The sequence below is a fragment of the Trichosurus vulpecula genome, chromosome 3 (assembly GCF_011100635.1).
Source record: "Trichosurus vulpecula isolate mTriVul1 chromosome 3, mTriVul1.pri, whole genome shotgun sequence".
Taxonomy (NCBI): Eukaryota; Metazoa; Chordata; class Mammalia; order Diprotodontia; family Phalangeridae; genus Trichosurus; species Trichosurus vulpecula.
This window is the reverse complement of record NC_050575.1, coordinates 131,096,128-131,109,332: the sequence shown is the minus strand read 5'-3', so window position 1 is coordinate 131,109,332 and position 13,205 is coordinate 131,096,128. Positions and strand designations below refer to the sequence as shown.

Genomic DNA, 13,205 nt, shown 5'->3' with positions numbered 1-13,205 from the left:
AGGAAGGTATAACATGTATCTATATAAGCTAATATAAAGTAGTTTCAGGAGAACTAACAACAGAGGGGAGTAATCCAGTTTAGCAGAAATGTACAGAAAAGTAGGCTGGAGCCAGGTTAGAAAGGGTCTGGAATGCCAACATTATAAGTTTATATTTTATTCAGCAGACAACAGGGAAATCACTGAAGGTTTCTGAGTAGAGGAAGTGACATGAGTTCAGGGTCATGGTCAGAGTAGCATACGAAGATGAAGAAGATTGCTGACACAGAAGGCAATGGATGATTTTGGGGTGGAAAGACTGGAAGCAGGAAGACTGGAAGTGCGAAGACCAGTCAGGAGGCTATTACAGGAATCCAGGTGAGAGTTACTATGGGCCTGAACTTGGGTGGGGAAGGAATAAGGAGACACACGAGAGATGTGGTAGAAACAGAATTTACAGGATGTGGCAACTGATTGGTTGGAGGGAAAGAGAAGAGTCAAAGATGATTCTAGGATCACAAGCCTCATTAAGGTTCTGTGAAGACCTTGGTGGGGATGGACAAAGGAGATGGAAAGAGATGAATCCTGTTTGGGACATGTGGAGAATGAGATACTGGTGAGGCATTTAGGTGGGGATAACTGAGAGTCAACTGGGTATACAGGATAAAAGACTAGAGTTCAGGGGCAGAGACATAGACTTAAGAGTCATTGTCATAGATGTGGTAGTGGAATCCATAGGAGCAAATGAAGTAACGGAGTGAGAAAGTATAGAGAAAAGAAATGCTGCAAAACAAAACTTTGCCTCGAAGGTCCAGTGCTGCACCTAGAGAAGACCTTTTATAACAACTACTTGGATGAATCAATGAGCAGCTCTGACCTGGCACTGTCCACAGGACCTTCATCATGAACATCACCATAGTACAATAGAAGCTATGGGCATCCTTAAAGGGTCCGATGATAATACTACAACCAGAGCTAAGAGATCAAGAGATGGGGTCCTATACAATGAGCCTCGGTTCCTCTTAGGGAAGACTCATCCATTCTTCGAAGCCCATTTAGAATCCTTCCTCTTCTATCAAGTCTTCCCCAATTACCCCCCACAGGAAGGTGTACTTTAAAAAATCATAGCATTTAGAACTGGAGAGGACCTTAGAGATCAAGTAGTCCAACTCCCTCATTTTACAGACAAGGAAACTGAGAACCAGACAGGTTAAGTGACTTGCCTATGGTCACAAAGGTGCTAAATAACGGAGCCAGGATTCAAAATCAGGTCCCGAGACTCTAAAACCAATTCTCTTACCATTGACTACACTAAGACTAGTCAGGGAGTCGGGAATCCTGATCCGGTTGTAGTTCTGCTGTAATGCCGGGCTGTGAGGGTAACTCCATCTCCTCATCGTTCCTTTCTCTTGTGTATGATGAGAGGGTTGAACTAGATGGTATATAGGTTCTCTTCCTGCTTTGAGAAACTCTATTCTAACATTCTGTTCAAAGCTTCCTTTCACTTTAACATCCCTATATTTCACTTTCTAATATCTTTTTGAATGCCAGCATTCTGGAATTCAAAAAGATATTAGAAAGTGAAATACTACCTACAGCACTTATATGGCATTTAACAAATACTTACTGCCTAGCAAAGTGCCTGCAGTGCCTGGCCCAGGACTCCCACACTAGGTGCTTAATTACTGAATTAAATAGTTGTGTATTTGTAATTGGAGCTCCAGAAGGCCTGTCCTCAACTCCAAGATCTGCTATTTCCTTTCTGCATGGTCTTATTCATAGCATCCAAAGTCCTCATTTTATAGTTGAGAAAAATGAGGCCCAGAAATGCCAAGTGGCGGCCCATGGTCAGAGGGGCAGAGCAAGGTTTCAAATTCTAGGATCGTCACTGTGAGCACTTATTTTCCACCGTCGGTACAGACCACCATCCTTTACATCTTATTTGATTATATTTATGAGTTATGTAAAAAAATCACCATCCAGTGGCTATCCTTCTACTGATGACCATCTCCACACTCAATTCATTAGGTTCTCACTATCAACAAACTAGCAAGTCACCAGCTCCAAGCTTCCCAGCTTAGTAAGACTGAAAAGAACTTGTACTCTGCTAGCAAAGCCTTTATGACCCAAAGGTCACTTCCCTGCTACCATGTATCATAAGAGGCCAGTAAGTATAGTATAACAGCTAGCTAGCATTTATATAGTGCTTTAACTAATTTGATCCTCACAAAATCCCTGTAATTTAGATGCTATGATTATCCCCATTTTACAGATGAAGAAACTGAGTCACAAAGCTGCTAAGTGACTTGTCCAGGATCGCATAGCTATTAAGTATCTGAGAAAGAATTCCAACTTAGCTCTGCTTGATTCCAAGTTCTGAATTCTACTTACTACACCAATTAGCTGCCTCTTTATTTGGATAAAATTATTTATAAAATAGGGCTACTACTATCTGCCCTCCCTACATCACAGTGTTTTCTGTGAGCAAAACACATCACAGGGATGTGACATGACATTATAATATGAGTTAACACTGATCTGGTATTGCTGCTCTAGCCTTTCAAACCTGTGTCTTTCAATGCAAAATTCTAAATTTTGGCCATGAACTTTCCACAAGTGAAGATGAATCTAAGAAGCCTTGAAAGAGCATTTGTAAGGACCCCATCAAACAAAAGAGCAGGCACAGATTAACATGGCCTCCTTAGAGAGGCCCATGAAATCTAAAACAAAAATCACAGAAGGCCATAAACATTTTGGGCAGTTCTTCCCACAAAAGTGCAACCCATGTGAAAGTGACAAATCCCTTGCCTCAGTCCATGACACTTCTAACGCCATGGAGCTATACACCATTTTAGAAGGTTGGTCCTATGGACCTCCCATCTCCATTCCCAAGATCCTTAAGCCTAATGTTGACTTTGGCAGAATTAAGTAACAAAGTTAGGCAAGGAAGGCACAATCCATTATAGACACAAAAATGTCAGAGCTAAAAAGGACCTTAGAACACAGAGCCAGGAGTTGGGAACCTCTAAGTCCTCAAGGCTGGATCTTTGAATCAAACCTAAGTAGAACACAGAATGTTAACATCCCAAGGAAAGCTTAGAACAGAGAATGCAGGAGCTTGGGAAAGCATTAGCAATCATCCCAACACAACCTGGCCATGACTAGTGCTGAAATGATGATGCATTTAATGGCAGGGTGTAGCAGCAGCTTGAAAAGGGGCATTACCAAGCTTGCAGCTCATTATTTCAATTATTAAAATATTTATTTGTTCATAGCACAACTTAATTTATTTCCAGGCCTGGGGGCTGGTCTTTTTTACAATGTAAAGTCCTCAAGGGCAAGGAATATGTTTTTTGCATGTTCTGCTCTGTGACAGGTCCACTGCTTCAGCTTTTAACACCACCACCACCACAACCACCGGCATGTAAGGGATGGTGATAATCTTCTTATACCCTTAAGCAAACCTCGACCTTCATTCCAGAAGAATTCTAAAGAAAAAGACTTCTAGGGATAAAGGTGTGTGTGTGTGGGGGGTGTTTGTCTAGTATTGAAATATGGCATTATAGCATTAGAGAGGACCCCCGGAGACCTGGAGGTTCAGGCACCTACTCTGCTACTAACGTGCAGTATGACTTTGACAAGCCACTTCTCTTCTCTCTGGGTCTCTAGAACCTCCGAGATAAAACAAAAATGCAGGGTTAAATGATAGGTAAAATGCCTCCCAATTGTGATGATTCTAAGATCACCTTCCCATATCTATATTTCCCTGATAATCATGTCCCTTTTTCTATGATGTGGTTACTGAGCAAGAAACTGAGCTGTTTACTGAACAAGCTTGTAATTGAGTAAGAAGCCCATTTCAGACTTGTTCTTTCGGACCTGGAGGGGGAAATGAATGTCCTTCGAACTTCAGAGAAGAATGGAACCCTTGGGGCTGAGTCTAAGAGGTGTGGGGGAAACAGACTGGACCAGTCGGACTATACCTGGGATGACACAAGAGTTAGAAGTCTACCCGGCAGGTTTTTAAGATGAACTTTGACAGAGGAACCAGGAAGATTCTCACTTTGGACTGGAACAGAACAGAATGTCTGAACATGGGGTTCAGACATTCTGCAGCCAGAAGGATGACTGTGGGGCAAAGAATTCAACCTGGGAGAACTCTTAGCTAGGTGAGCAAAGTAGAAGGGGTAAGGTATAGTGGAAATAATGTCAAATCTAAAGTCAGAAGGCCGAGGTTCAATCAATCAACAACCGTTTATTAATCCGCTACCAGGGTGGGGGTGGGGAATGGGAAAGAGATACAAAGACAAAAAAGAAACAATCCCTTTCCACAAAGAACTAGTGTTTTGGTCAAGGGGAAACAATATGTACATATACAGGCGTATTCCAAATAGATACAAAATAATTTGGGGAGAGATAGTTAGGAAAGTATTCACAAAGAAGGTAGGATTCTAAATGGTGGATGTGAGGAGGTAGAGTATTGAAAGCAAACTCCACTGAGGCCAAGTCGTTAAGGGCTTTAAAAGCCCAAAGGAGGAACTTCTGTTTTATCCTGGAGGCCATAGGAGGCCCTAGAAACGACTGAACAGGAGACTGCAATAGCCAGATCTGCAATCAAGGAAAATCACTTTGGCAATTGTGTGGAGGACAGAGAGAAGTGGGAGAGACTCCAACTGGGAGACCAATCAAGAGGCCTCAAACAGTGAAGGTACAAAGTGAGATGGTGGCTCTGAGTAGGAGAAGGAGTCGTTGTGGAGGTAGAAACAAGATTTAGCTACTAAGAAGCCAGTCTTCGGGAAATGCTGTGGCCAAAAAAAACTGGTGAGCCTCTTAACATCTAGCCAGGCAAGGCCCTGGGATAACTTACACACATACTCTTGTCACAGGCTTTTCCAACTTGGCGGTACCTGCCAAAATGTGCCCTCCAAGGGCACAGAGCCTTTGAGAGGCCAGGATTGTTTCTGCATTATGGTGAAGAATCAGGGGAGGAAGTCAAAGGGACTATAAACAAATTTCCCTGATTAATCTCCAGAGGGTTCAGATAAGGTAAGAGATAAAGGGTAGGGTTTCTAGGAACTACAAACATGTTACTGTGGTGGCCTTTAGAGACCGTCCAAATAAGAGAGAACAAGAGAATGTGTTTGGGAACTTATCCGGTAGTGTTAATTCCTTGCTGTAAATTGGAACTAGGTTCCTCACAAAAGTCTGATAAGTGGAGTTCATCTGTAAAGTGCTGGGCTCAATGCCCACTGGCTTCTCATATCTCAGCATCTAGGCTGAAGTGTGTCTAGTGAGCCAAACAGATGCCCAGTGAATGCCACCAACAAAGGATGCCATGTCACTGACACCTGGCAATGGCTCTGTTTCTCAGACAGCTGAGAAAAGGATCAGATGCTTAACCTGCTGTAAACGGACCAGAGGAAATGAGCAATCCCTGTTGCAAACACTGCTTCCTGGAAGCTAAGGGATCCCAGTGGAGCCTGCAAATCTTAGCCTTGGTAACTCCTGAGATACTACAGCTTGAAGGAGGGACAGGTCCTATAGGCAATGCCATTTTGCAACTACCTCTTACCCTCAGAGGAACAGCAAACATAGTCAAGGCAAACAAACAGAAAGGCAGCCTAATCTAATAGCTAAAGTTTACTCGACTCAAAGAGAATCCCAGGATCTCAGAACTGCAAGGGGACTCAGAGACCATCTAGTCTAACCTATACCTGGCCAAAAGTTCCCTCTACAGCAAGAGTTCTTAGGCTGGAGTCTGTAAATTTAGCTTTTGTTTGGTTTTATATTTTTATAACTGAATTCCAATACAATTGGTTTCCTTTGTCATCCTAATTATTTTATTTTATGCACTTAAAAGCATTATTTAAAGGGGGTCCACTGGCCTCACCAGATCGCCAAAGGGATTCAGCACACCAAAAGGTTATTATATTATCATTACCAATAATTATAGCTTATTGTGTGCATGAGTTTTAAGAGTATCTCATTTTAACCTCACAACACTGGGAGGTAGGTGCCAGCATTATCCCTCTTACAGATGTGCTGAGAGCAGTTCAATGACTTGCCCAACATTATACAGCTAGCAAGTATCTGAAGCTACTCACAGCGTGTCCAAGAAATGCTCATCCGGCTACTGTGGAAACACCTCTAACAACAGGGTCCCTGCTACATCCCATGACAGGTTCCCCACTTTGGGACAGCTCTAACTGTGAGAACACTTTTCCTTACATTGAGTCCAACTCTGTCCCTCAGTAATTCCTATCCGTTACTTCTAGTTTTGTCCTTTACACCAGTGGTGTCAAACTCAAATAGAAACATGTGCATAATAAGCATATTGACTTTAAAAAACACAAATTAACATAATCTATGTTGTATTATATTTTTAATTATTTTGTTAAACAACAGCTCTCAATTACATTTTAATCCAGTTCAGGTTAAGAAAATCAAATCAAAACTTCCTTCCCCCAGGACAGCCCATCAGTGGGGTATAATGAAAAGAGTCCTGTACTTGGACTCAGAAGGTGGAGGTTCAAATCCAGGCTCAGTCACTTACTAGCTATGGGACCACTGGCTTCACCACTTCCCTTCACTGCATCTATTTCCCCCTCTATAAAATGGGAAGGTTGAAATAGATGATCTCAAAGGTGTCTTCCCATTTTAAATCCCACTTAAAGAAAGGGATCACACTTCTTTAAGTTTTCTTTCCTCCAGTAATCCCTGTTAAGCAGACATCGAAGATTCCGGATCTAAATCTTCTACAAATACTTCTCACCACAGAGGCTGTCAACAACCAAAAAGCAAAGGAGAGTTTGCTCACCGAACTGCGGCCACAATAATAGCCATTTACATAAAATACAACCCACTCTGACCACCTGCATTCCATGCAGTCACTCATTCATTATCTTTATCATCATAATCGCACCTGCAAAATTTCCCATGCTTAGTTCCAGCTCCATGGTTAGCTTCCCCCGTGTAAGAAGGAAGCCATCGTTCAGTTCCTGAAGTATCAATTTCAGGTGGCTAAAACGGTCTGCAAAGTTCCTGCAGAACCGTACACAGCCCCATGAATCCCATTTCCGCAGCTGGCTTCCAAAGCGCCCTGTATTTTACACTATGTGAACAGCAGTTCCGTAAGAAAAATGCTAGTGCTAATGATATTCCCCCCTCTTAAATATTAAAAATGAAATTAAATATAAAAAACTTATTACCCAGAGTATTTTTCAAATTAATGCCCCCTCTTTTGCTCCAAATTTTCTGATCCCCAATATTTAGGTCTTCAACCCCAGGGAGTATTTATGAGTTCCATTCATATACTTCAAGTCTAAGAGTGTGCTTTCAGTGAAAGAGCATAGACAAAGCCGTAGTAAACTACTGGTGATAAGTTATAGAAGCTTCGAGTGGGAAGGGACTTCAGCAATATCTTATCTAATCAGTAATCCTTGTGACAACATCTCTTATAAATTGGCAACCAGCCTACACAGAAAGAGCACAAGTGATGGATGGCAGGGCACTCTTGCCTCCAAAGCAGGCTATTCTACTTTGAGTCAGCTCTAATTATTAGGAACTCTTTTGTTCTGACCAGCCAACTCTACAATTTCCACCCATTTCTCCTTCTTCTGTTCTTTGGAGCCAAGGAGAAAGAACATCTCTTTTACATCACAACCCTTTAAGTTTTAAAAGGAACCAGTAAGTCTGCTGTTCTCCAAACTAAAATGACCTTTCTGTGACAATGTCAAGTCCTCTCAGCACTGTTTTCTGTCCTCCAGAAAATTTCTAGTTTATAAATCTCCTTCTGAAAGTGCTGTACCACAAATTCACTCCTAAACCTCCTCCTCCAAATTTCATTCTGTTGAAAAAAAAATTTCACCATTTTTCCAGTCATTCAGGTTCAAAACTTTGAAGTCATCCCTGATCCTTCCTTTAGTCCTTCTAATCAGCTGTTGAATCTTCAAATCTCACATCTGTCACCTTCTCTCCATTCACATAGCTACCATCCTAGGTCAAGCCGCTGATCGTCTCTTGCCTGGATTATTGCAGAGATTACTTGGTCTCCCCTCTCTAGTCCATGCTTCACACTGCTACCAAAATTATCTGGCTTATTTCCCCAACTCTAAAGACAGTATATACAAAAGACATTGAGAATACCAAGATGAATTCCATTAAATTGTTAAATGCAACAATTATTAATTAGATGCCTACTATATGTCAGGCATTGTACTAGGCATTGGTGATACAAAGATAAAAATGATACAGTCTCTGCTATCAGGGAATTAATATTTATATACCTAGATAAGTAAATAAAACATATGTCCAAGTTAAATACAAAATTATTTCTGGGATAGAAATCCACAAAGGCCTGGTTCAACACTAAAAGGCTATGGAGATTCCAAGAGGTAAAAGCAATTAGGGAGAGCACCCCAAGCATGAGAGAATAGCACAAAGACCAGAGATGGAATGACGGAATGTCCAAATGGGGGAATTTGACTGGGATGTAGAGTGGAAGGGGAAGTAAAGTTAAATATATGAGAGCCTGAAAAACACAATATAGCAAGTGAGAATCAGATAATCACATACAAAGTCAGAGGCAGGAGAGGGAAATGTCACTTCTAAATTGTGTTGGAGAAGCTGAATCAGGGAAGGCCCCAGAGAGGAGGTGGTACCTAAGCTAGGCCTTCAAAGTAGAGAATGATTTCGAAAAATCATTCGCGATATGAGGGACATATACAATTTTCATACAAAACACAAAGATAAAGAGAGGACGGGAAAAAGATCAGAAAATTGTACACATTTGCTGGAATTTGTTGTTCATCCTTTGGGTGATTCTTAACTTGATCATGAACTGAATTTAAGTGAGGCAGAGTTGCACAAAGTCATGAGCCTCAGTCTCTTCCAGAGTCACGGAAATCTAGTGGTGAGACAAAAGTTGGGAAGGCTAACGATGGCCCAGAATTCAGGGGATGACCTTGGCCTCTTTGAGGCCAAGCTCTATTTGTTCCACAGAACCTGCTTCAGCTGCCTTAATGGCTATTGGAACAAACTATTCTCATCTGCCTATTCCACCGGGGAAGTCTCCATATGCTTGGGGTAGACATCTCCCTAACTCACTCGTGAGTATGAAGCCCTCAACCTGGTTTAGCCTGTTTGCCAAGACGGTTTTATGTGAGTATGGCCTCTGCACATGCCACAGCTTCATGGAGCCACAGGTGAGAGTTGGGTGAAGAGGTGGACATGAAATATGGATAGACAGTTCTGAAGGGAGGCCAACAAGCCCTTACACCAGAGGTGTTAGTCTTCCCTGAACACCTCTGTATGAACTGTGTGAGATAAGGCTGGAAAGGAAGTTTGAAGCCAACAGGAGGGCCCCTCAAATACCAGGGAAAGAAGTGTACAGTTTATCCTCTAGTCATGGAAGAGTCAAAGTTTTTGAACAGGAAAGTGACAAGATCAGACATCTGAATTAACATTGCTTTAACAGTGGCCTAAAAAATGGGCTAAAAAGCAGAAAATTGGAGACAAGAGGGTAAGCAGCAACAGTGGTGTCTTTGTACACATCATTCCCTATCCCTGTAATGTTCTCCTTGCACTGGTTGAAATCCTACTCATCCTTCAATGCCTTATACAAATACCACCTTCTCCACAAAACCTTCCCAACTCTCTCCCTCCTCCACTCACCTCGTGAAAATTCTTTCCTTTCACAAATCTTGAATAGTTTAGGATCATGGGTTTTAGAGATGAAAAGGATGTTAGAAATTATCTAGTCTAAATTCCTCAATTTTCAGTAAAGGAATCTTAAGACCACAGAGATAAAGCTGCTTGTTCAAGGTCCCACAGATGGTAATTGGCAGAGCTGGAATTTCAATCTAGATAGTCTGACTTCAAATGCAGTGATCTTTCCACTCAATACCAATGGAGGTACCACCTTTCAAAGTCAAGCCCAGAAGCACACACAGCAGAATGGATTCAGTCATTTTTGATATGTCCATTCACACCAAACTAAGCACCTGTGTGCTCTGCCTAGAACTGGGGATAAAATGGAAAAAAAAAAAACCATCCCATGTCCCTGTTGTCAAGCAGTTTAAAATCTCAGATGTTGATCATCCCATTCTCTATTTACCCATGTATAAGAGAGAGTAAGATCCTTAAGGTCAGGAACTTTCCGACTTTTGCATTTGCGTCTCCATTGCCAAGCATGTTGTCTAGTGCATAGGGTGTGTTCATTAAATGATGGTTGACATAAACTCTCCACTGGACTGGATTTTCCAAGGAGGCGGTGATCATTTCCTATCTTTGGATCTCTCTTAGCACTGAACACTACATGCTTTGGCACAAAGTAATAACAACAGCTCACATTTTTATAGCATCTTAAGGTTTGCAACACACTGAACAAATATTGTCTCATTTTATTCGCGCAAGAATAGGTGCTGTTATTAACCTCATTTTACAGATGAGGAAACTGAGGCACTTAGCAGTTCCATGACTTGTCTGGGCTAAATGAGCTAGCGAGTATTTGAGGCCACGTTTGAATTCAGGTCTTGACTCTCGGTCTAGTGCTCTATCCACTGCACCACCCAGCTACCAAGAACTTAATAAATTACTACTGTTGGAAAGAAAGAATAAAAGCTAGATGACAGATGCAAAATGAGCATTGTTACAAAGGATATCTTGGAGTTCGTAAGAGCTAAAAAGGATATCCCTGCACAGAAGAGAAGTGAAATAAAAAGTGAAGTAATTTGGGGCTTGGCAAAACACCAAAAAATACACTCCATGATTTCCGGTTACCCTAAGAGAAGATGTCACTAGAATACTTTAACTAACCTTCCAAGCACATTGAGTTTTTCAGTTACTGTAGATTTCTACAGAGCTTATCTCTTAACATTTCTAACGGGTTTCTGGTGCTGCTGATAAGATTTTCTAGCACAGTTAAAATGAGATGAGATCCAGCCAGCTGTCTAGAAACATACAGCAAGATTATCTTTAGAAGAAACCACCAGAGACAAAGGCCCCAGAGAGGGAGCTGTCCTGCAGTCTGCATATATGGCAGAAATCACCGGAATGGAACCTCCAACTATGGGGAGATGGCCATTATATATGCTCTTATTCTTTTACTCTGTTCTAAATGAAATGCAAAATTCAAGGGTGGAGGTGGGAAGTGGAGATGTACTTTAATGAGGAAAGAAAAAAGGTTATTGTTCTAAGAAAGCACGTGTGTCTGTCATACAGGGGCAGAGACTAAATGACTGCTGTAAGATGTTCCTCTCAAAAGACCAAGCACAAGGTGTGTCCAGTCTCCTCTTGGACCCTGGCTCCCTGGTGCATGGCCTGGCTGTCTGCCCATCTTCTCGGATCTCAGCTGTGATCCTTTATGCCCCAGCTCCAACCCCCACCCCTCAATATGCACTCCTAGCACGGCTCTTTGGGGCATCTTGGCATTAACCACATCCCCCTCCCCCTCCCGCCCCAGGCCTGAGGGGTGGTGTGGGGGGCCGGGGAGGCCTGGCCTGCAAGGTAGGGGGGGCACGCGGCTCCCCGCTGGGGTCAAGCGGCCCTAGCCGGGGGGGGTGAGGGGGGTGCCATCCTCCAGCCCCGGGAGCCCGGCAGTGAGGGCCACTAAGCGCCTCCCCCGGGCCAGGCCTCGCCGGGAGCCCGGTCCGCAGGCCCCCGCCGCCTCCGCTCCTGCGGCCGGGCCCTCCCCGCCTCCCCCGCCTGCCGGCCGGGCCTCGGAGCCCGCGCGCCCCGGGCCCGCACTTAACTGTTCCCCGCTGAGGCGGCGGCGGCGGTTGCGAAGGCGGCGGCGAGTCTCGGCTCCGTCTCACGCAGAAGCAGCTTCTCATCGCCCGGGCGGGGCCGGGCCAGGCCGGGGCGGCGGAGCCTGCTCACCGCGGGGCGCAGCGGCTGCGGCGGCCGCAGGAGGAGGAGCAGCGGCGGCGGCGGGGGCCGGGCCCCGGCGGAGGCGGCGGCGGAGGCTCGGCGGGCTCCCGGCCGCCCGGGCTCTGACACATGCTCCGGGGGAGGCGCCGGCTTCGGGGCTCGAGCGGGCGGGAGGAGGGACCGAGGCGGGGAGCGGGAGCCCCCTGCGTCCGGAGCCCGCCCCGCCGCCCCCGCGCTGCCGCTGCCGGGCCGGGAACCGCTGCAGCCGGGCAGCAGCTACGGCCCAGGCCCGGCCGGCAGCGGCCTCGGTACGCCGGCGATCCCGCCCAGCCCCGGGAGGGACTGGAGCGGGGGTGGCGACGCGGGGGAGGCCGGGGCTGGGGTCAGGGGAGCAGCCAGGCCTGGGGCCGGTTCGGGCTGCGCGACGTGCCCGTGCCCACCCTGGGGTCTAAGAATTCAGGATTGGGGCCAGCCAGGGAGCCGGCCCGGCCTGCGGCCCGGGGCATGGCAGACGGGCTGCGTGGAGGAGGAAGCGCAGCCCCGAGGCCGCGGGGGCCCCTAGCTCCTCCGCCCCCGAGGCCTGGCCCTGGGCACGTGGTCCTCAGGCCACATTCCATTTACACTTGAACCTGTGCCTTAATCATCGATACCCACCTTTACCCCAGCCACAGTGCAAAGAGGCAACGGGCCGTGCCCGAAGATCCGAGGAGGAACTCCAGCGGTGGGCAATCCAGGAGTTAAACGGGCTACAATGAGAGCCAACTGCAGGAGAGGAAGTGGGGTCACACTTTCATTCACTCCAGCCTCTTTGGAAACATTGGGTCTGTTCCCAAAGAAAGGGGGTACCAGGCAGAATTGGCACAGCCGCAGGGAATGCGGGGTGTGAGTGAGTGTGTGTGTGTGTGAGTGAATTCACACAATTGTGTGTATTCAAGAATGCACTTCAAGCAAACCCATGGTGAGGAGCTGGGAGACCAATCCCACAAACTTTCGTTTGTTCTCTTAGACAAGTAAGAGTGAAGTGGCTGTGGAGAGGCCGTTGGGGAGGGCTGGGCTCACTGTTCTCTAGTAACCTCTCCCACACAGCCTTATGAAGCTTGGTAGGCTTCCCACACCTCTAATCACAAACCCTCTTTTTGTGAAGTGGAGCCCAAATTCACCGATCCCTTCATTTTCTAAATGTGCTTTCTTTGCCCTTACTCCTGAACATTAATGACTCTCTTGATTAAGTACATTCTTATTCTTGAAAATATTCTCTCCTTTAGGAAGGTATGGTGTAATGAAAAAGATACTGGATTCCAGTCAAGATCAGGACAAACATAAATGTGGTGTAAAAACAAACAAGAAAAACTTCCCTG

At 45.2% G+C, this 13,205-nt stretch overlaps 1 protein-coding gene across 1 annotated transcript in view; it reads right to left on the bottom strand.

Annotated features, from left to right (window-relative positions):
* The window catches only part of MVB12B (multivesicular body subunit 12B), a 311,400-nt gene extending 299,514 nt beyond the window's left edge, over positions 1-11,886 (bottom strand). Inside the window, exon 1 of the mRNA XM_036749420.1 lies at positions 11,730-11,886. Within this exon, the coding sequence (XP_036605315.1) occupies positions 11,730-11,810 (81 nt within the window). The 5' untranslated portion in view covers positions 11,811-11,886. The remainder of the gene's footprint in view (positions 1-11,729) is intronic.
* Between the last annotated feature and the right edge of the window lie 1,319 nt (positions 11,887-13,205).